The sequence below is a fragment of the Dermatophagoides farinae genome, chromosome 9 (assembly GCF_024713945.1).
Source record: "Dermatophagoides farinae isolate YC_2012a chromosome 9, ASM2471394v1, whole genome shotgun sequence".
In the NCBI taxonomy this organism is placed as follows: Eukaryota; Metazoa; Arthropoda; class Arachnida; order Sarcoptiformes; family Pyroglyphidae; genus Dermatophagoides; species Dermatophagoides farinae.
Genome location: NC_134685.1, coordinates 530607 through 552903, shown reverse-complemented (window position 1 = coordinate 552903; position 22297 = coordinate 530607). Strand labels below are relative to the sequence as shown.

Sequence of the window (22297 nt, the reverse complement as noted above, 5' to 3'; positions counted from 1 at the left end):
AATGGTTAATGATATGAGCGCCACCGGCGGCGAGTAAAAAAAAGTAAAAAGACAACACGTGTGTGTTGTTTGTCAGTTATAATAATAATTCGTTTTTGTCTGTCGATCAATAAAGTCATATTTTGATATTTGAGATTAAATCTTTTAATCGTGTGATTTCTGACCGAGAGTTATAAAAAAAATTCAAAATTTACACCATATCTAATTTGATTTGATATTTTTCAACTTTCCACTTTTGAAAAATGATTTTTTTTTCTTTAATATAAAATAGAGAGATGTGTTTCAATGAATAAACGTTAAAATTTAACATAAATAATCAGATAATGTTGCCTCGGTGGTAACGTATTCTCCGAACCGGGATGGATGTGAGTACAAGAAACACGTGACGGTTGTGTGCGTTGCGGTTGGGTTTTTTGTTTTGTTTTGTTTTGTTTTGTAAAAGTTATTTTTGTTTTGACCAAATAAAGAAAAGTTGTTTCAATCGTGATGTCAGTTACTATAACTAATTTTTAAAGTTGAAATAAGTTAGGCATATCAACTACGTAAAATTTACGTAGGTTCCCTTTACCGCAATATCGATATGGTTACCTTTCTAGGGTTTATATAGTCAAAGTCCTTGGATATATAGATTATGGAAATGAAAATTCACTAGGATTATTATTACAAAAGTTCAAGTACAAATCAAGTATAATGATTTGGCATGTGGAAAAAAATCATTTGATAATCAGATGATTTCAATGATGATTATGGTGATCAAAATAAATGAAAAAAAAAAATAAAAAATAAATAAACAAACAAACAAACAGCTCAATCCAGCTATATTCACCACCATCATTCGATGGCCATCTGATCATCATCAGAAATATCTTGTTCATTAGATGTCGCTGTTTGTCTTTATTTCTCCATACTGTCCTGGATCGATAATGATAGACGATAATTTTAGTAAAAAAAAAAAGTTTAAAAATCCACATCGTTCTCGATAATGATGACCTTGAACATGTGTGTGTGGGGTTATTCTTCGATATCGAACAAGCAAAATGTTCTTTTTTTTCCAGGGCCAATAAATCCTTTTTTTTGCATTTTTGTTTGACCACATATCGTTTATTGTCAAACAAAATCTTTGTTTTGTTGTACATTTCGTTTTTTTCGGATCATACACACACACACACAAGTTTTTTTTAAAAATGTACGATACACACGATATGAAATGAGTCAATACAAGATCAATGTCACGTTGTCCGTTGTCAATCTTTCAGTTCTAGTGGTGATATTTTTTTTTTTTTTTTTTGCTTTCTCATACTTTCCATATTTCCATATTTTCAACCTACAAGAAATTGTTTATTTTTCTTATCAAAACTATCATCTAATTTTTCACTTTCTTTGTCTATCTTCAATGGCCAGATTCAGAATAAAAGGCGATTCTTATTGCTGGTGTGGAGTTTGAATAATTTTCCTCTCTCACTAATAAAAAGAATAGCACTCTAACAATTTGGCATAGAAATTCTTAGGGTCACCATATGTCTGGATTTAGTCCGGACATATCCAGAATCTCTGTAATAATCGTGTATTGATGGTGACCCTATGGTTGAGAAACACTGATCAATGGATTGTCCGGATTTTTGTTTGGAAAAATATACTAGCCCTACATAGAAAACAAGAGATCCTAAGATGTAATACATAGGTTTCAATAATTACCAGAGGTTGATATTTTAGTACTTTGAATGCCCATGATCCTATATATAGGATGAAAGTTCAAAGTTTAATTTTTCGAAATATAAAAATTTAAAAAATGAATAAATGTCATATTTATTACTTGTAGGCATCAAATTTTTATAATTAATAACTTTTTTCAAAAAAAAATTGGGCATTAATTTGAGTTTAATGAATTATTTTCATGGATATTTCTACTAGAATATATTAGTAATTGTTTGGATCTAGTATTATTGGCATTGACATCCAAACAATTAAATTATCCATTACTTGGTTTTTTCATCACAATAATCATATATCTTATTTACATTGTATCGATTGATTTATCAAATTTAGTAAAAATTGCTAAAATTTTATTCAAAATTATTAAATGATTGTAAACTGAATTCAATGATGATCAGTTCTTTATTTCAAGTTCATTAAAAATATAAACTATTAATTAATAAAGATAAAAAAGATGTTCCAATTATCCAATGAAACAGTATACGAAACTATGGATTCATCAATCCCCCAATTGAATCATCATTCACATTGAATATAAAACAATCACCAATTGATGATGATAATGAAATAATCAAAGAAATTGATGTAAATATTAGCATTCGTTTGTTTATGAAAATATCCGCCATCAAATATGACTATTGGAAATGTCTGAATTATATAATGAATATTTCCACTTTAATATATTCAATTTTTTTCGATTAGATCAACGATTCATGATTGATTTATTTGCATTTGCCATATTGAATTTTGTTCTTATCATTCAAACTGGTTAATGTGAATTGTGCAAATTAATGTTTTTATTTCACAACAACAACAACAAAAAAAAATGCTAACCCTTTTGGCTAAAATTATCAAGTTTAAAAAAAAAAATTTCCTTGAAATCAAATCATCATTCAAGAGATGTACTTTTCACTTTTTGGTCAAGTTATTAAACACACAAAGTTAATAGATTTTTTGTTGTTGCTGATAATATCATATACATACAACTGAAAGGCAGATATTTGTAAAATAAATGCATATATATAGATTTGCAGTTCATTCATTCATTATCAATGGCCATGAAAAATTTATTTATCCAATTCATTTTCTGAAAATTGTTATTCATATGATGATGATTGCATTTTCAATTTTATATATTTGATGATATTTTATCCATGAGCATTTTATTTGATAAAATGATGTCGAATGAAACAGATGTATGTTGTGAATTCAAAAAACCAATTTCGTTGTGTTGGAAAAATTTACGTTATGAAGTTGATGAATGGTTTATGGTCGATGGTTGGCAACCACGACGACGGCGAAAAGTGATCCTCAATCGTCTTAATGGATCAGTACGGATAAACAGTTTGAATGCATTGCTTGGACCATCCGGTGCCGGTAAAACTTCGCTCATAAATTGTCTCATTGGCAATGTTCCAGCCAAGAACATTTCACCCGACACTGAAATTTATATTAACAGTGAAATAATCACAAAGTCATCGAATTCATTGGTCAGTTTTGTGCCACAATTCGTTCATGAGATAATCCTTGGACGGTTCACAGTGCTCGAGACTTTGTATTATGCATTCTGCTTCAAGAATCCTGCTCACTATCATGGCCGAGCATATCAACACATCCAGTCAACGATTCAGGAATTAATGCTAAATCCAAAAGTGTTGCAAACACGTTTCGAAAATTGCTCTGGTGGCGAACAACGTCGAGTGGCTATCGCTCAAGAGCTGATGTCAATCGAATCGAAACCACCGTTTTTGTTCATCGATGAACCTACTACCGGTCTGGATAGTGAGTCAGCATTGGTGGTTATGAAGTGTCTACAACGATTGTCCACACAGAATGGCATCACAGTCCTCGTGTCAATTCATGCTCCCAGTTCGGATATATTGGATATGTTCGATCAATTGTATATCATAGCCAAAGGAGGTGTTTGCATTTATTCTGATCAACCGGATCGATTACGGTCACATCTGAATCAAATCACTGGAATCGCATTGAATGAGGATGATTCTCCGATCCAGGAATATCTTCGTATCGCTAGCAATGGCATCAATGATGAACAAGTGAGAAAATTAACAAAAGAAAGTGTGCAACAAGACCATCAACGACTTACAGCTCAATTCAGTAAATTTGAAAAAGAAGAATGTCCATTTGCTTTTATTCCAAAGGGCATTCCTCATTATTCACGAAAATTTCGTAGTTCGGATCTTTGGACACAATTCTGGCGTCTATTACGTTTGACATTCATAGCAGATGTTCGGCATATAATTGGTATTTTGATTTTAATCATAATAACTCTTATTACTTATACATCAATCACCAATAAAGATATGGTGATACCACGAGGATGTATACCATTCAATATTGAACATTTGAATCAAACCTGTCAGAATAAATTGAAAGAAGATCGATTAATCGGAACACTTATTATGCTACTTTTTTTAATAATATTACTTACATTTTCACTCGGTATAGCAATGTATTCGTTGATGACAGTGAATTTTATGAAAATTCTCCGTCACGAATATCGTACTGGTAAGACTCGTAGCATTGAACACAGTATATATCTAATTTATATATTTTACAGGTTGGTACAGTTTTTCATCATTAATCCATCCTGTTCATGCGAATGACTTGATCACATTGATATTCATCGTTATTATAAGCGTTGTGACTTATTATGTGACTAGTGGCATTCTCTATATTGATGAATATCGAATAAATTGGTATCGTTTGAGTACTCTATATTTATTTAACATTGTTTCATTCTTGTATGGCCAATCATTCGGTTATTTATTGACCAGTATTTGTATTGATCAATTTGAAATACTTATCATTCTATGTCAAGTAGTGGTGGTTATAGTAAATATAAATAATGGATTGATAGTTATCAGTGATTTAATGGACAAACCATTTTATCGAACAATATCACATTTACTTGCTTCTCGATTTATTGCAGGTGGATATCTCCATACATACTATGGTATTGATCGTTGCGATCCACAAACAGAATATTCACAAATATTGAAACAATTTTTTGTCGACACAGACCATGTCTATTCAAACCTAGAAAAGCCGATGATTGTAATAATAGTGATTCGAATCATTTCTATCATTGTGATGCGTTGGACATTTAGCAATGTGAACAATGGAAAAATCGTATCAGAAACAAAGCAAGAAACATTGACAAAAATCCTAACTCCTGCAATTGAAATCGATTTTCATGAAAAGCCTACGTTTGTCCAGATTTTTGATAGTAATAATAATAATATTGAACCTGAAATGACCAAAAATGAATTTCAACAATTTTGTACTGGCCGTTACATAATTGGATGGCGTCAATTGACATTGTTTGCGACTGATACCATCTATGAAGTGCGTCCTACACCTGAATCGTTAGATGATTTGGGAGACAAGTTGATATTACGGAATCTCAGTGGACAATTTCAGTTTGGAACATTGAATGCAATCATGGGCAGCTCCGGTTCGGGCAAAACGTCACTGTTGAAAGTTTTCAATGGAAAAATGAAGACCAAACTGACCGGCTCGACACAATTCTACCTCAGTCGATTCGTACCGATTCGGACTTGCTATATCAAACAAGAAGTATCCAAACACTTGATACCCGGATTGACAAGCAAACAAAGTTTGGTCTATGCTTCTAAATTAAAGAATTGTCACGAAACACAAGCAATTGATCATGAACAAGTGGCTGACAATTTGCTCAATGAATTAGACATGACCAACACGGCCAACACTTTGGTACAAAATTGTTCCGGTGGAGAAAGGAAACGACTGGCTCTGGCAATGGAATTGACATCCGTTCGAATGCCCAATCTAATTTGCATTGATGAACCTGTCAGTGGTTTGGATTCCAATTCGGCCCGGTTGGTCCTCCGATGTCTTCGACAATTCATTGCTCGTCATCCAGATATCACTATGGTGGTCAGCATTCATCAACCTAGTACCGAACAATTGGACATGTTTGACCTATGCTATGTGCTTGCATTCGATGGCCTTGGTATCTATTCAGGACCGCCAGCCCAAATCAAAAGTTTTCTCAGTGAAGCATCTTCCATCGATGAAGATAAACGATTCCCAATCGAAACTCTCATTCGATATTCTTGCACTGGTCACTTGAATCCCATCGTACAGCGATTAGCCGAAAAAACTGATAATCAAATCAATAAAATCACACCGTCGCTGTTACAGGATGCTGTTCATATAAAGGATGGTGTACCATTCCCTCGAATGCGATTTTCATTGCGATCGGTATCAATTTTATTCCGACGTTTGGCTCATTGTTCAATCCGATATCAATGGCCATTATGGCTTACAAGTGTGATTGTACACGCCTTTCTAGGCATTATGATTCTTGATTTTTTTGATAAAAAAATAGCTGAAATTGACGGTTGTATATCGATAGAAGATGATTTTCAAGCTGTTTGTTTGAATGTTACTGATCATAAATGGAAAAACGATTCTCGTCTTGCCAGCAATGTTAATTTTGTCATGTTTTCAAGTTTAGCATTCTTTTCGATATTGAATGCGCATATAAGCAACTTGTTTTCCTTCGAAGTGAAATTTTTCGCAACTCAACATTCAAATGGTATGTTTTCGATTTTCGTTTCTTTTTAATCACTTCCAATTAACTAATTTATTCTAATTAAAGGGTGGTATACGTGTGGCGCATATTATTTGGCGAAATCATTGTTCGATTCTATCATGATTCTTTCGATCGTCATAATCTTTGCTTATGTAATCGATATCTATTCAACAGTTTCGCCCAATAATTTTTTCTGGTGGCAAGTGATCAATTTATATTTATCATCATTGTGTTTTCTGGCCCTAATGAATATGAACGTTTTGTTACTACATAGATCAATTATTGCCATATTTATTGTAATAGGATTTTCACAGGGCTTTTTTCTATTATTATCCAATGTATACAATGTAATTGAAGAAATGAATTTTATCGTACGTTTTCTATCGAATTTTTCAATATATCGGTATCAATTTCATGCAACATTATGGCTTATTTATGGTGGTGATCGTTGTAAATCGTATGAAATACAATCATTGATGTATATATTTAATATTCCAACAAATGTTGAATATTTCTACGATTGTATTGTCAAATTAGTCTTATTGGTCATATTTTATCATACAATGGCATTATTAGTATTCTGTGTTAAATACAATCCATTAATCAATCGACATGAAAGAGCCGAACGTATTGAACGTTATCGTAATGAACATATTCTTAAGATAGAATCGAAACATTTATTTTAAGTTTATTGAAAATAAATTATCAAGATGAAAAAAACCATACATGCCTAATAATTGTTAATAAATAAATAAATAATTTGTAACATTATCGTCTATCATAATCATAGTAATGTTGTTGTTGACTATGACATGTATCTTTTCGTCTTTGTATGAATTGTGATGATGCAAGTGGCGATGGTGATGACCATTGAATATCATCAGAATTCAATACGATTGGTCTAACATCAATGAATCCAGGCCAATATAGGAGATTTTCAGTTTGAATATTTTCACCGTCATCTGATTTCGACGGTAATGACCATTGATTTTCATCGAATCGTTTTGCTTTCGGTGATGATCGTCGTAATGAATAATTGTGGCCAAATATTTTGGTCAACATAGCTGTAGCTAGAAATGGTATACCTAATTTGAATGCACGTCGTTGCCATCGGACAGGACTAGTGATCAACGGTTGACTGGTGGATGTACTGAACAATGATGGTGGTGACAATACTTCTGGTTGTCTAGTCGTTGTCGTCATAATTATTGCCGGATTTGATGTCGTTTTTGGTCGTTTCACGTTATGTTCATCGATTATGAAACTATTGAAAAGCCGTTGTAAATGATTTGAATTCGGTGCATATTTAGTAATATTTCGTAACATTTTCAAATTTATTATTTCCGGTAATAAAAATTCAAATGATTCAAATCGATCCGTATCACAAACACATCGACAACGATCATTTGAATGTCTATTTTTACTATTGTGGTCAAGATTCGAATTTGAAACCAAATTCAAGTCTAAATAGTCAGGAATTGTTTCAATATTTTTTCGTTGAAATCCTTTTCGTTGATTAATTGAATCATTATCCGTTTGTTTCGTCATCCGATCATTGTCATTATTCGATTGATCCAAACGGACCATTGTATAATCATCATCACGAACAACGTTGCTACTGCCATTGTATTTGATGTTGAAAAATTTATTCAAATCTTTTGTATTGATTCGATATGGTTCAGATTTTTCTAAATGAGGTGTGAGAAACAAAAAACTTTAAAATCAAATTCAAAACAAAATTTTACGAAATAAAATTACTTACCACAGGAAGCTTCGATAAAAAACACTATTATAATCACCAGATTGATGCCGTAACCATACATGATGTTCCCGTTGAATTCCAAAAAAAAAAAAAAAAAAAACGAAAACAATATGCTCGAGATACTTTTGGAGAAAATCAAATGATCAAATCGAATATTTTGAATCGAATGTGACATATTCCATTCTTTTTTTCGATCTTCGACAACCAAATGGTAATAATGTACAGAAAATAAAATCTAGTTTGCAAACAAAAAGAAAAAACACACACTAACCTGTCTTTTTTTTTCTTTTCTTTCAAACTATATCTTATTATAGTTAGTTAGAACGATCTACACACACACATTCAAACAAGCTATAGTAATATATTGAAGAATCATCAAAAACATTCGAACCGGAACAATTTCGATTATTTTTTTTTGTTTCTATTTTCTATTTTTCTTTTTCTATTCTTCACTGTCAAACTATTGTGTAAGTGTGTGATAAATACACACACACATACAATCGTGTGACATATAGGAAGTGTTTGTTGTATATATTGGTTTTGGTGATAACAATGCAAAAAAAAAATGCCAATTATCTAAAAATGGGTCAATGTTATTTTCGTTTGGGTGGTGCGGTGGTGGTGGTGGTGGTGGTAATGGTACTGGTGGGTTTATTGTATAATTATATCTATTACATTGTAACCAAAATTTAATGGTATGATCATTTACATTGGTTATTTTTTGTTGTTGTTGTTGCATTAAGGGGGATAGGAAGTATAGAGGGCGCAAAAAAAACACATTTTTTGTTAAATGATTGCTCTTTAATGAAACGTCCGAAATTTTTGAAATTTACCTATTTAATTATTTTGGAGTCCTAGAATAATTTAACATAAACAAAAAATAAAAAATATTTATACATCAATATGAAACAATCAGTTGAAAATCAGCTGTGCAAAAAGCATGGTCGGTGTGATATCTTAAGAACCGTAGCTCGGAATTTGATGAAATTTTCGGGAATTATGGACAGGATTAGTGGTTATCGTGAGTGACTAAATCGTTATATATCTCCAAGGAGAAGGGCATTTTTGGACCAATTGAAACTTAGGGTTGAAAAATTAACAGTTTTTTTCTTCACATTCAGGCTAATATCCGCCATAATATCCGGTTGTGAGCCATGATTTAGTCACTCACGATAGCCGCTAATTCTGTCCATAATTCCTGAAAATTTCATCAAATTCTGAGCTACGGTTCTTAAGATATCACGCGGACCATGTTTTTTGTACAGCTGATTTTCAACTGATTGTTTCATATTGATGTATAAATATTTTTTATTTTTTGTTTATGTTAAATTATTCTAGGGACCCTAAATAATTACATAAGTAAGTTTCAAAAACTTCGGACGTTTCATTGAAGAGCAATCATTTAACAAAAAATGCGTTTTTTTTGCGCCCTCTACAGTTCCTATCCCCCTTAATTAACCCAGATTTTTATTTTTTATTTTCTCATTTCAATTTTTATTAGAAAGAAAAATAAACAAATAAGGAAATGTAACATATAGTGTGATCATATCAGTGAAATATAAAAATTCATCTATAAAATCAGATATAAAAAAAAATTTGACAATCATCATCATCATATGGAAATGGAATGAGCAAAAATTCATTTATCATTTTTTTTTGTTCTGTTTTAGTTTGTTCAATCTTTAAATTTCATCGTACATGAAATTCATCAGAATCCAATTGATCATTATGATTATGATGATGATATGATTGTTGTTGCTGTAAATACTGATTCAATTGTCGTATATAATCATTTTCTTCAAGATATGCATACGATGGTCTGATAATATTTTCATATACAAAATGTATTGCCGTTGGATTATGTGGTATAACACATTGTACAAGTATTAATCCTTTTATAAAAAATCCTAATGGTATTAGATTACCAAATAAAAGATCAACAGTTATAAAGAATGACATGAATATCCAGAATCTAAAAAAAAAAAATATATTGGATAATTAAATTCAAATTCAATCAAAACAAAATAACTTACTTGACCAGATCAACAAGATCTTCACGTTGTAAATGTGAACAATATTTAAGTTTATAATATGAACGATATGATGGATAAAGAAACATTATAATACGTGATAATGTATCCAAAAATGTATAGCTAAATATTAGATAGCCAATTATTAATATTAATAATATACGTGCTAAAAAACGTTTCGATATATTTGTACGTTGTTCTAATTGCATTAATGCCTGTACAATAAGATTATCTTCAGTATCAAGAAAACGATCCATTGTTTCCATTACATTGTTAAACATTGTTTTTAATGCTGCAGCTTGTTGTTGTTGTTGCTGCTGTTGATGATGATTATTATTATCATTGGAATTTGCCGTAGATGATGATTTGTTTTTTGATGTTGTTTTCATTTTTTTTTTTTTTGACCGTTGAGAATTATTTTGAATTTAAATGAATGTGTAATGTAAATATAAAACAAAGAAAATGTAAATCGTCGTTGTTATTGGATGATGATCAGAAAATCAAAATCAAAATTTTGATTGCTTTAATTGATAATAATGTAACAGCAGTATCGACAACAACAAATTAAAAACATTCGATGAAAATGATGCGTTCGATTTTTTTTCTGATGATGATGATGATGATCAAATCCACTATAGTGAATTATCATGTTTTTTTTATGATGATGATGATGATGATGTCAATGTTTGTTTGATTGTTTTGTTTTGTTGTTGTCATCGACATATAATAATAATAATGATGATGATTTCAACATTTTTTTTCTGCTTTCTTTCATCCATTCATTCATCATTTTAAAGATACAATACGCATTCACATTTCAGTCAGTGATAAAAAAAGTGGATGATATCCACATCCATCCATCTAATAATAATGGATGTTTTGGACATATAATAATTAAATGCACAAACAGATAGAAAAAGAGATTGAGTGTTTGATATGTGTGTGTGTGTGTGTGTGTGTTACCACCACCACCACCATTTGTATATCATCATTATTTGGTTGTTGTATACAACAAGAAAACTGATCAAAACATTGAGAGAAAGAGAGAGAGAGAACAAGAGACGATCATTATGATCAACTGTCTGTCACTATGTATGTATGTGTGGATAGTGTATTTCTTTCAATGACGACCATCATCATCATCATCGTCATCATTAATGATAATTTACGATTGTTGATGATGATGGTGGTGGTGGTCTGTTTGGTTTGATTGGCTTTTTTTTCAACACTGTTGTTGTTGTGGCAATATTATTGTGTTGTTAATGATCGATTGTCTACGACGTTTGTCAACAACAATAATCCAATTGAATTGCCATTGGCGCCCATAATAACCAGGAAGATGAATATATTTAAAATAAAAAAAAAACTGAATTAATGAATGATAACTGGTTATTAATAGTGAATGGTCAAAAGCTCTTGATTCTTGAATGCTTACCATTCGAACATAATAGTAATAGTAGGATTCCTTTGTTTTCGAATGATAAAATGAAAATTTAAAACATTGAGAGACATTTCGATTTGATTTTACCTGAATTTGAATGACTATGCCATAATTAGACATCCTTTAGGTTCTTCATCCTTTTCCATGGCTGTTGTTGCTGCTGTCATTATTTTGACATTGAAAACAAAAAAAAATAAGTCATTGAAATTAGCAAATTTCGAACAATTTCAAATAATTTAATTTGAGTAATAGGTGGAATTTTTTTTTTTAGTTGTTGCTTCCATGAACATAAAATGGATCGAATTTTTTTTTTCGTCAAGAAAAAAAAACGTGTTGAATTTTTGTCATGGCAACATTCGGAACGACAATGTTCAAATCAATAATCGACGATGATGTCGCTGATAAAGAAGATGAAGATGATATTGATATGAAAAGTATTGGAAATATTATACGAAAAATGATAAGAGATTGGCGTATTCCCGATAATGCGGAAATTTTATCAGAAGAAACATTTTTCGAACAACAACATCAACAACAGCAACAACAACAGCAGGCAACTATTTCGATCGATTTATTATATCGAATGATTCGAAATGATATTGATGATCAAAATAGAAAACATTCAAAAAATGATCAAGAAGCTAATCGATTTTTACAAATGGGACAATATTTCATTCGACAAGGTAGATTATCGGAACTGAATTTAGCCATTAATTGTTTTTCAAGAGCCATACTTACAGCTGCAAATGATCGTCTATTATTTGAATCATATCATCATCGTGCATTGGCATTTCTTTCGAAAAGATTATTTTATTATTCATTTTTTGATTCAAATTATTATCTAGAAAATGTTATTGAAGATAGTGATAATCATCGTACCATAAGTGAATGTTATATTGAATCATGTATAGAGATAGTTGATTCAAATCTAAATAAAACTACCTGTTTTGGACGTTCTGATTCACGTATACAACGATGGATGCGTATAGCAGCCGAATTTTTGGACCGTGCACGAGTTGAATTGGCCATTCAGATGCTTTCAACGACAACAACGAAAACGAAACCATCCGATCGTTTGATACAATGGATGTATAAATTGGATGCATTAGAAACGAAAATTGATCTATCGCCAACAATGGCTGCAAATAAATTTCAATACTATCCATATAAACATAGCAATATGGAACAAGTGATGGATTTGAGTCAAAATTGCTATAAAGATAATACGGTTCAACCACGTGGCCACGATATCTTGTATGAAAAACCAATATCAATGTTGACCACAAAACCACTTCGTTATTGTGGTTGGTGTGCCAATTGGATTGGCTATAAATTCATTCCATGCGTTGGTTGTGATCAAATTATTTATTGTAATAATTATTGTCGCCGTTTGGATGAAGAATTTGGTGGCCATTTGAAAATTTGTCGCTATCATTATCGTGTTGCTGAATTATTGGGTATTGAATGTTATCTGATTTATGCTGAAGCAGCTAAAACGAAAAAAATTATTATTCCATCACCATCACCATCAACATCAACATCGACGGCAACAACGTCACGGCTCTATGATGATGAACATCGACAACAACAACAACAACAACAACCATTTAAAATGGCTATAGATAATGAAAATCAAATACGTTTTCGTTCAATCATATTATCGTATATAATACAGCAGAAAATTTTTCGCGGTACATTACAACCAAATGTTCATTATTATCGTGAAATATTAACCGATTTACGTAATCGTTATCGATCACCATTTTTAGCTGAACGTATTGCAGAAAAATTTACCATCATTAATGATGGTACAACATGTGTACAGAAAAAATCCGATATCTATGGCCATGGTATAATTGAATATTTACTCGAATGTTGTGCAACAACATCACCAACAACCAATGTTGTACCATTCAAAAAATCATTAGCTATGAATAATACGGATGATAGTGATAAACAACAACAACAACAACAGCAGCAGCAACAACAATTGGAACAATCTCGACAACGAGTAGGTAATATTGGTAGATATTTTAAATCCGGTAAAATTATCTATAAAGCATTTGTTGATTTTGATCAACGTATACAATTTCATCCACGACTTATTATACAGCTATGATATGATGATGAGAACATGATTTTGGCAAAGAAACAAAAAAAAAAAAAGAAAATTGATTTTTTATTCAAATTTTTAAATATTTTATATAATCATAATCATCAATATGTAATAATAGATAATAATAATAATGATTCAAAATTCAAATCTCAGAGAAATTTTTCAATTCAGATTAAAATTTCAATAATAATAATAGTAATAGTAGAGCAATAATAATCTGTATCAATACAAAAATATTTTCTTTGTTTGTTTGTTTTTTTTTTTTTAGTCGAATAACGTAAAGGTTAGGTTTTTTGTCACGTGTTTGTGTGTAATATTCTATAGCAAAAAAAAAGAAAAACGACAACAATAATTATGTCAAATTTTTTTAGATTATAAAATTTGTAACAAAAAAAAATTCTGTGTTTTTTCTCTCACATAAATATATCAAATACTGTCCATGTGATGTGTGTGTGTTTGTGTGTTTGTGTAGTGAAAAAGTGGAGTTTTTTTTCTAGTTTCAAAATTTTTGGTGTATCAGTGTGTCGGTGTGTGTGAAGAACTAGCAATACAAAATAATGAATGATAAAACCTACCTTTTTTTCACATGAAGAAACAAATGAAGTAATAAATTCGAGAGATAAAAAAAAATGAAATCAGATAATTATCGATTGTGTTTGATGAAGCAAAGTTTTGTGTATGTGTGTGTGTGTTTGTGGAAGAATTATATTTCAATGGTAATGATGATGATGATTGATGATGATGTTGAGATAGAAAAAAAAATGGTAGAAATAATGAAAAAATTTTGAATTTGAATCTAATAACACGAATAAAGAAAAAAAAATTCTGAAATTCTATGATTTTTGAATTTTTTTTTTGGACACGAGGATGATGATGATGATGAGATGATTATTTCAAACAAGCAATGAAAAAAAAATTCTTTCACTCCACTTAATCCATTCAATAGAGAAAAAATACTGATGATGATGATTCGATTCTTCTTCTTTGTTCGAATACAAACAAAACAAAACAAAAAAATTATCATTCACGACGGAGACGTTTATTACTTGAATTTTGTTGTTGATTTATGATTGTATGATGATTATTTGTGCGTGTTTGTCCACTACCAACAGCAGTCGTTGTTGATGAATTCATCGTTGTCGTCGTCGTCGATACAATATAATCCATTTCGGAAAATTGACCAATAGATTTACCTGAACCGACTATTTGAACAAAATTGGAATTAGATAGATTCGATTCGAAAAAGATAACTTACCTAATAATCGATTACTACCACCGCCACCAGAACGTTTTCCATGATTAAAAATGTTTACCTGTGATTGTGCTGTCAGTTGTAGCTGTATGGCCGATGTGTTTAATTTATCAGCTGTCAGAAGATTTTTAATACCAGAAAATTTTTTACTAACTAAAATGGCGACAATTTTTCCATCATTTTCATCTTGGTTATCAATACAATCCATTTTTTCAATGGATTTTTGTTTCATTTGTTCCGTATGGTTCAATTCACCATTACTGTTATTAATTTCTTGTTTTATCATTACAACAGGTGGTGGCGGTGTTGCCGGTGGTAGTTGTTGTTGACCAATTGATGCTGCACGTCTTCGCCTTCTTTCACGACCACCACCACCACCACTAGCAACGACAACAATACTTCCACTGATGTTTATATTATGATTTTCTGAATTTTCAATCGAATCATCTTGATGATCACCATCACTGATCATTGATGATTGATTAAATTGATGTTTAACATTCAATGTTGGATCAACTTTAATAATGATTTGAGATCTTGTACGATATGGAAATTTCGATATAGTCGATACAATTGGTTTTGTCCAACCAATATGTAATACAGGTGTCGTTGAATCTTCTTCCCATGCACAAAGACCATCATAAAATCTTAGCAAATGTACAAAACATTCTGGATCATCAATAATAGAATCTATTCGACCATTATCATCATCATTACCAACAGCAGCAGCAGTGGCAACAGAAGTAGAATATTTAACAACATATGGTATGAGATCATTAGATATCTCTTGAAATTCTTTATAAATTTCTTCATCATCACGTGTATAATTATATTTCATTACAACACGTGAAGCATCGGCCCATGCTTGAAATGCTTGTTTAAACTGGCGTTTTCGGAAATAATAACCACCAAGATATGTATATGGATAAACATGATAATCATTATAATACTTTTTTGCTGATTCAATAGCTTCATTAAATAATTCTAATGGATGTTTACGTGCCGTTGTTGAATGTATGGAACAAACATCTTCAATATCACCAAGATTACCTAATGCCATTGGATAACGTTCAAGGTAACCATAATCATATAATATCCAAAGAAGATGTTGTTGAAGAATTGCTAATTCTTCGGAATCTTGTGTTGCATTTATTGATAAATTCATGGCCGATACCAATGTGGCTATTGTTTGAAATCGATCACATATCATTGTATTTCCATTTAAATAAAGCCAACAATTTAATGATTCCATTTGTGATGGTATTGATTGACCACAACGATCATCATTACCACATTTTCCATGCCATGTAACTTCACATGTTTCACCTGTTACAAATATATACTCCATCAATTGAAATCAAAAATCAAAATGACAAAAACTTACCTTGGCCAAATGTAACCCATGCATGATCTTCAGACATAACAAGACGAACATCATCTAGGCCCAATATTTGACATGCAGCCAATACAGTATATGCAACACCATAACAGTCCAATTTATTTTCACTAACATAGCTATAAATTGTTTGTAAATGTGCACGATCTTTATAATGTGATCGATGTAGATTTGACCAGATTAATTCGGAGATCTTTGTTATAAGCTCACGTAAATTATTATTATTATAATTGTTGGTGGTGGCAGTTGGAGTGGTTTTTGAATCATGATTACTGTTGCTGCCACCATTGTCGTCGTTGCAACTATCATCATTATTTGGCTTTTCAATCACCACATCCGTTACACATTTATCGAGATCAATCGATTCTAAATAACAACGAGAAAAAAAAATCAAATTAGCAATTCAAAATTAGTAATCCATCAAAAAAAAAAAAAAAAAAAAAATACCGGTCTGTCATCTGTCTCAACACAACTCTCAATCTATCGATCCTTTCTCTCATTTCATTCATTCAACAAACATAACAGATGTCCCACATAAACATAACTGTCGGACAAACGGACATGACAGCTGTTCACACACGCACACAATAGTTTTTCCACTACATTAATTCAACCATGTGTCTGTCTGTGTGTCAATTGGATTCAACAAGTAAATGTAACGGATTTTTTTTTCATTCGTTGAATTCATTTCCGATTATTATTATTATAATATTGATTGATTAACACTTGGAATTGAAAATATGGCTTACCTTTAATGTGTTGTTGAAATTTTTTTAATAAACTTTCAACATTTTCATAATAAACAGTTGGTATTGGTATATCTAATGGTGTATGTATTATATTCGATACAATAGGTACAATTGGTGCAATAGATGCTTCAGCTGGTGAATAGCTACCATGATGATGATGATGATTATCATCATTCATTGTTGTTGATGAATTTCGTTCATTACTATCATTTGTCATTGATGGCTGTTGCTGATGTAATTCATGAGAATCGGATAATGTCGTCGTCGTCGAATGTTCATTATTAATCGATGATGAGGATTCCGTATGATCAATATAAAGACCACGTGTAAGTGATGTTTCAATTATACCCAATACAATTGATAATAACGCTAAATCTGGTTCATTCCGATTCGATGATTCATGATGATGATGATGATGATGACGATTACTAATCAAATCTGAATCATCATCATCATTGTCATTACATTGTCCAGGATCTAATTGTGAACGAAATAATTCACAAACAGCACCAATTGTACGTAATGGAAAAAAACTGCGTATAGATCTTGATGAATTTAATGTCGTCGTGGATGATGATGATGATGATAGCGGAAGACTTGCCTGTTGTTGTTGTTGTTCAGATTGTTTCGAATCGATTGATAAATCTGCCTGTTTATTATTATTTTGACGTCGATTCGATCGTCGTCGTTGTTGTTGTTGCTGTTGTCCTGAATGATGATTATCATTATTAATTTTGGTTGTAAGATTCTTAATTATTATTGTATCACTATTTGTTGGTAACGTTGTTTGTGTAGGACATGTTGCCAATGTCGATATGTTCGATGACGGCTGATGTTCCGTTTTTGTTGTTGTCGCTGTCACTGTTGCTGTTGCTGTCGCTATAGCTGCTACTTTTAATGTTCGATTTCGTAAATTCATCGTCGTCGTCGTAATTGGACCGGATGTTACAGGTATATTTTTATTTTCATTCTCATTATTGTTTTTGTTATTTGTTGATAATTTAATATGATTCGTTTGTTGTTGTTTTGTTTGTAAATTTAGTTTATTATTATTATTATGACGTAGGTTTGATGAATGTCCAATCAATGATGATGATGATGATGATGATGAAATGCTTGAATTATTAAAGTGATGATTCGCTGTCGTTCGTCTACTATTTTGTCGATGTCGGCTACCTAAATTTTGCCTTTGATTTCTTTCAACATAACTACCATCACCAGCATCAACATTATTACCACCCATATCATCATCATCATCGACATTATTATTACATTGATGATGATTATGATTACCACCATCAATAACAACGATCGATTTCGTTGATGATGATCTTTTTCTATGTTGTTGTTGTTGTTGTTGATGATGATGATGCTGTTGTTGTTTTTGTTGTCGTTGTTCATTGTATAGAACACCGGCATTATTATTATGGGCTGTCATTCGTTTTTGTTGTTGTTGTTGTTGTCTTGGTCGTTTTGATTTTTTTCTGGATTTATGGTTCAACGAATTATTATTATTATTCGATGAACAATAACAAGATGTTGATGATGATGATGATGATGACAGTTCATGTATGTGATGATTTAATAATTCATCAAATGTTTGCAATCGATTATTATCATAATCATGATGATTCATCAATGCAGATGAATTAAATTTTTCCAAAACATTGTCATTTTTATTGTTATTGTTGGAACATTTATTTATTTCCGTGTTTTGATTCTGTCGTTTTTCTTTAATAGTAGTTGTAGTAGTAGTAGATTCATTGATGATGTTTCCATCATCGCCACCACTACTTTTACCATTAACAAAATTACTCAACGTATTCCTGCTACTGTTGATGCTGCTGCTCGTTTGTTGATTGAAATTATTCGTGTTTGTGCAGCTGCTGTTGTCGTTGTTGTTGTTGTTGCTGCTGCTACTGCAGCTAGTCCTGGTTTTAGTTTCCAAATTTCCAATTGTGATAGCGGTAGCAGCAGCAGTAGTAGTAGTAGTAGTAGCGGCAGCGGTATAATTCCAGACAGATTCTTGATTTGTATCACAAGAATTTATCTGATGATGATTATGATTATGATTATTGATTATTGAATATTGACAACTAGATGATAACGATGATGAATAATGATTATTTGTGGATTTATAATATTTACCATCGCTGTCATCATCATCATCATGATGGTTCGATTGAAGCTTATTGAATAATATCGATGATGATTGAATTTTAGTATTCAAAGGAGTAGTTGTTGTTGTTGTTGCTGTTGTAGTAGTGGTAGATGATATCTTTTCAATATCATCTTGATCATGACAAGTATGATGATGATGATGATGACCATCAATTTGTTGTTCTTTGTTGTTGTTTAGATTATTAAAAGTTGAAATGATGATTTCATCATTCAATGATGAAGTACAAGAAGAAGAAGAAGAATCAGGAATATGCTGTGATGATGATGATGATGATGATAATCTGGTAAAACTATTATGGTGGCATTGATGATGTTGATTTGACGCAATTGCAATCCAGTTTGCTGCTGCTGCTGTTGTTGTTGTTGTTGTTGTATAGGTAGCCATATTAATAAAATAAATTTGAAATTTTCATAATGATGAAGATTCGACTCAATCAATGTTTTACTATAGCTGATTTTGTCTTGGTTTTGGGTTGTTATTTCCATCCGATCAAAGATGTGTGTGTGTGTGTGTCTGTCTGTGTACGTGATGGATTCTTTTACTACTCACCGATTTGATGCATGAGTTGAGAATAAGCGAGGGTATCCACACACACACACAAAATGATTCTTTTCTGGTTTTCTATTTTTAGAAATTTACTTTTCCTGGTGCATCATACCACTACTCATCAGAAACGCAACGAATATACATAATCGTGTGATCAGAAAAAAAATCGCTATATAATTTTAAGATGATTAAGATGATGATGGTAGCTGAAGCTAAAATGAGGGTAGTAGTTTGTCGGTTTTTTTTTCTTGTCTGGCTAGAATGGAATTTCCGGGATTAAATATATGATGAAACAAACAAACAAACCAAAACACGTGATCACATTATAATAATATATGGATTTTCATTTGGATAATTTTTTTTTCACATGATGATAGTAAATGAATGATTATCATAAACAAAAATGTTTTGATTTTGGTTATTTAACCTTTCATGTGTCATGACACAAACACAAACGATGACCAAATAATATCATGTCAAGGTTATCACGGTATTTATATAATATGTCTGTGTGTGTGTATATTGTGTATGTTGTGTATTCACATATGAAGACAAAAAAAAAATTGAGACCAACCTCCATTACACACACACAAACAAACACAAATCCCATTGGTTTTGTTTAAATGCTGTTTGCAAATAAATAAAAGTGATGATGATGATGGTTGTAGGGGGTATAAACATCCGGTTGTACCGCCCACATTATTATTTTTTATAATGAAATTGGGAACAACCTTACCTTTTGGTTTGGTACGTTTTTTTCTTTTCAATTGAACGTCCATATTTGTTGTTGTTGTTGTTGTTGTTATGTAAAACTCGTTTTTTTTCACGTATCGATTTTTTTTCATGGTTTGGTTTGAATGTGCTTGTGGTTGGTGTCATATGACCAGAACAACAAAATTCAGTCTGTCAAATTCATGTTTTAATAATGATACGATAATTGAGAATGATGAGAGATTACACTACCATCCTTCGAACAATGATGATGATGATTATATGTGAAATCAAATGATGAAAAGGTGGGTGAGATCAGATGAGAATGGCCTTCAACAAAACAGAAAGGGCAAATGTCAAGGTTAAAACAAATGAAAAAAATTTCAATGTCAAATTTTTTCAATTCCAATGTTTGGTGTGTGTGTGTTATTGTGTGCAGATGATGATTTTGAAATCGAATGTTCAAAAAATTATATAAAGATGATGATGATGATGGTCGATTCGATAGATCGATACATCGATGGTGGTGATTCATTTGTGCGAATTCTGAATTCAATCAACAATGATTGTTCTTTTTGGCCATCATCGTCTACGTTATTGTTTTCCAGAAAATAAAAAAAAAAGAAAAGAAAAACAAACCTAAAACCAACAACATTTAGACATTTTCGTTGTCAAGGACACAGTCTGTAATACATTTATAGACAAAAAAATGTTGGTCGATTAAACACCAAAACAGACACACATACACGGCAAAAACAGAAAGAAACTGTTGGAATGTCATCATCATGTGACCAAAACAAAAAAAAAAACCATCATCATCATCATCATCATTGGCCTTGAAATAGAAAAAAATGGCCATCTAGTGTGGCCACTGATTCATTCGATCGAGAATATTCTCTATCGAATGAATGACCTGTAGTGGATTTGCACATATCAATGACATGGCAAATTGTAGAAAAAGGAAATTCTCTCGAGAATAATTTTATTTTATTTTTTTTTATTCAAATCAATCAATTGATTAGGAAAGAAAACATTTTTAATTTGATGACTACAAAAATTTAAAATTTTTCTATTTTTTTTCGAATTTAACACATTCATTCACTTTTTTTAGCCATCACGGTCTGTTGTTATTTTTTTTTTGTGTTCAAACAGCAACCTTTGTAACAATCATATAATATTCATATGATAATAGTGAAAACAACATGACAACATAAAGTGAAACCAAAACTTTATCCTTGGTTCCTTCACGGAAATAAATTGGAATATGTTCATTCATCTATGAAAAATGGAAAAAAAATGATTCAGATTAGATTCAGTAGAGCACACATTTTCATCATAAACTGATTGTGTTATATAATATACCTGATACCAGATACGTTTCTTTTGAATATTTTTATATTGCTGCAATTCATACAATGGATTCGTTGGATCTGGACATGCTGGCAATTCAGAATCCGGTATATCTTTCCATGATTTCCAGCCATGTGGATTTGGTTTTGGTGCCGGTGCAGCCGATAATGCTCGCATTGCGGTGTACTATTTAAAAAAAAAAATTATTGAAAATCAACAATGTGAAATAACTTTTAAAAAAAAAATCAATCGAATTTTACCTTGAACAATGTCGGATTCATCATCATTGCACGACGAACATAAGCGGTACGAAGTAAATTGGCCATCGTTTTAAATTGGATTATTCAAAAAATTTTCAATCTTTCCAAAAGAAAAAACACGATCAGGACAAATATAATCGAATATATCACACAAACAAAACAAGACAATAACAACTCGGTCAAACTCAC

The 22297-nt window shown here is 31.4% G+C and overlaps 6 protein-coding genes across 7 annotated transcripts; 2 read left to right on the top strand and 4 right to left on the bottom strand.

The window, feature by feature from the left end:
• Positions 1-2821: 2821 nt before the first annotated feature.
• LOC124498114 (uncharacterized) lies at positions 2822-7097 on the top strand. Its single transcript, XM_047061824.2, has 3 exons — positions 2822-4242; positions 4295-6316; positions 6380-7097. Exons 1-3 carry the CDS (start codon positions 2868-2870, stop codon positions 6997-6999), a joined length of 4017 nt encoding a protein of 1338 aa, XP_046917780.2. The 5' UTR covers positions 2822-2867; the 3' UTR covers positions 7000-7097.
• On the bottom strand, positions 6990-8612 carry LOC124498125 (uncharacterized). The gene is made up of 2 exons (XM_047061835.2): positions 8076-8612; positions 6990-8001 (listed from the first exon to the last, which is right to left on the bottom strand). The coding sequence occupies exons 1-2, from the start codon at positions 8248-8250 to the stop codon at positions 7082-7084; spliced, it is 1095 nt and encodes a 364-aa protein (XP_046917791.2). The 5' UTR covers positions 8251-8612; the 3' UTR covers positions 6990-7081.
• A 927-nt stretch (positions 8613-9539) lies between these two features.
• LOC124498131 (receptor expression-enhancing protein 5) lies at positions 9540-12093 on the bottom strand. The gene is made up of 4 exons (XM_075734044.1): positions 11634-12093; positions 11541-11570; positions 10109-11379; positions 9540-10047 (listed from the first exon to the last, which is right to left on the bottom strand). The coding sequence occupies exons 3-4, from the start codon at positions 10492-10494 to the stop codon at positions 9765-9767; spliced, it is 669 nt and encodes a 222-aa protein (XP_075590159.1). The 5' UTR covers positions 10495-11379; positions 11541-11570; positions 11634-12093; the 3' UTR covers positions 9540-9764.
• On the top strand, positions 11893-13717 carry LOC124497691 (uncharacterized). Its single transcript, XM_075734043.1, has one exon. The coding sequence runs from the start codon at positions 11893-11895 to the stop codon at positions 13663-13665; it is 1773 nt and encodes a 590-aa protein (XP_075590158.1). The 3' UTR covers positions 13666-13717.
• Mnn1 (menin 1) lies at positions 13706-21068 on the bottom strand. 2 transcript variants are annotated; one of them, XR_012832418.1, is made up of 5 exons: positions 17060-21068; positions 16299-16676; positions 14918-16240; positions 14238-14864; positions 13706-13980 (listed from the first exon to the last, which is right to left on the bottom strand). XR_012832418.1 is itself a non-coding variant. In XM_075734042.1 (5 exons), exons 2-5 carry the CDS (start codon positions 19623-19625, stop codon positions 14683-14685), a joined length of 4449 nt encoding a protein of 1482 aa, XP_075590157.1. In that variant the 5' UTR covers positions 19626-20413; positions 20524-21068; the 3' UTR covers positions 13706-14682. The 2 variants fall into 2 exon arrangements, 1 of the variants encoding a protein (XP_075590157.1); XM_075734042.1 differs by having other exon boundaries at positions 13706-14864; positions 17060-20413; positions 20524-21068.
• A 395-nt stretch (positions 21069-21463) lies between these two features.
• LOC124498132 (uncharacterized) lies at positions 21464-22295 on the bottom strand. Its single transcript, XM_047061842.2, has 3 exons — positions 22109-22295; positions 21861-22034; positions 21464-21774 (listed from the first exon to the last, which is right to left on the bottom strand). The coding sequence occupies exons 1-3, from the start codon at positions 22172-22174 to the stop codon at positions 21643-21645; spliced, it is 372 nt and encodes a 123-aa protein (XP_046917798.2). The 5' UTR covers positions 22175-22295; the 3' UTR covers positions 21464-21642.
• Positions 22296-22297: the final 2 nt, after the last annotated feature.

Coding starts and splice junctions, on each gene's coding strand:
- LOC124498114 (XM_047061824.2), top strand. CDS start 2,868: ATGAGCATTTTATTTGATAAAATGATGTCGAATGAAACAGATGTATGT. Junction 4,243..4,294: donor CCGTCACGAATATCGTACTG/GTAAGACTCGTA, acceptor TATATTTTACAG/GTTGGTACAGTTTTTCATCA. Junction 6,317..6,379: donor CGCAACTCAACATTCAAATG/GTATGTTTTCGA, acceptor TTCTAATTAAAG/GGTGGTATACGTGTGGCGCA.
- LOC124498125 (XM_047061835.2), bottom strand. CDS start 8,250: ATGTCACATTCGATTCAAAATATTCGATTTGATCATTTGATTTTCTCC. Junction 8,002..8,075: donor TTTTATCGAAGCTTCCTGTG/GTAAGTAATTTT, acceptor CACCTCATTTAG/AAAAATCTGAACCATATCGA.
- LOC124498131 (XM_075734044.1), bottom strand. CDS start 10,494: ATGAAAACAACATCAAAAAACAAATCATCATCTACGGCAAATTCCAAT. Junction 10,048..10,108: donor GATCTTGTTGATCTGGTCAA/GTAAGTTATTTT, acceptor TTTTTTTTTTAG/ATTCTGGATATTCATGTCAT.
- LOC124497691 (XM_075734043.1), top strand. CDS start 11,893: ATGGCAACATTCGGAACGACAATGTTCAAATCAATAATCGACGATGAT.
- Mnn1 (XM_075734042.1), bottom strand. CDS start 19,625: ATGGCTACCTATACAACAACAACAACAACAACAGCAGCAGCAGCAAAC. Junction 16,241..16,298: donor ATGGGTTACATTTGGCCAAG/GTAAGTTTTTGT, acceptor TATTTGTAACAG/GTGAAACATGTGAAGTTACA. Junction 14,865..14,917: donor TGGTAGTAATCGATTATTAG/GTAAGTTATCTT, acceptor TTGTTCAAATAG/TCGGTTCAGGTAAATCTATT.
- LOC124498132 (XM_047061842.2), bottom strand. CDS start 22,174: ATGGCCAATTTACTTCGTACCGCTTATGTTCGTCGTGCAATGATGATG. Junction 22,035..22,108: donor TGAATCCGACATTGTTCAAG/GTAAAATTCGAT, acceptor TTTTTTAAATAG/TACACCGCAATGCGAGCATT. Junction 21,775..21,860: donor AGAAACGTATCTGGTATCAG/GTATATTATATA, acceptor CATTTTTCATAG/ATGAATGAACATATTCCAAT.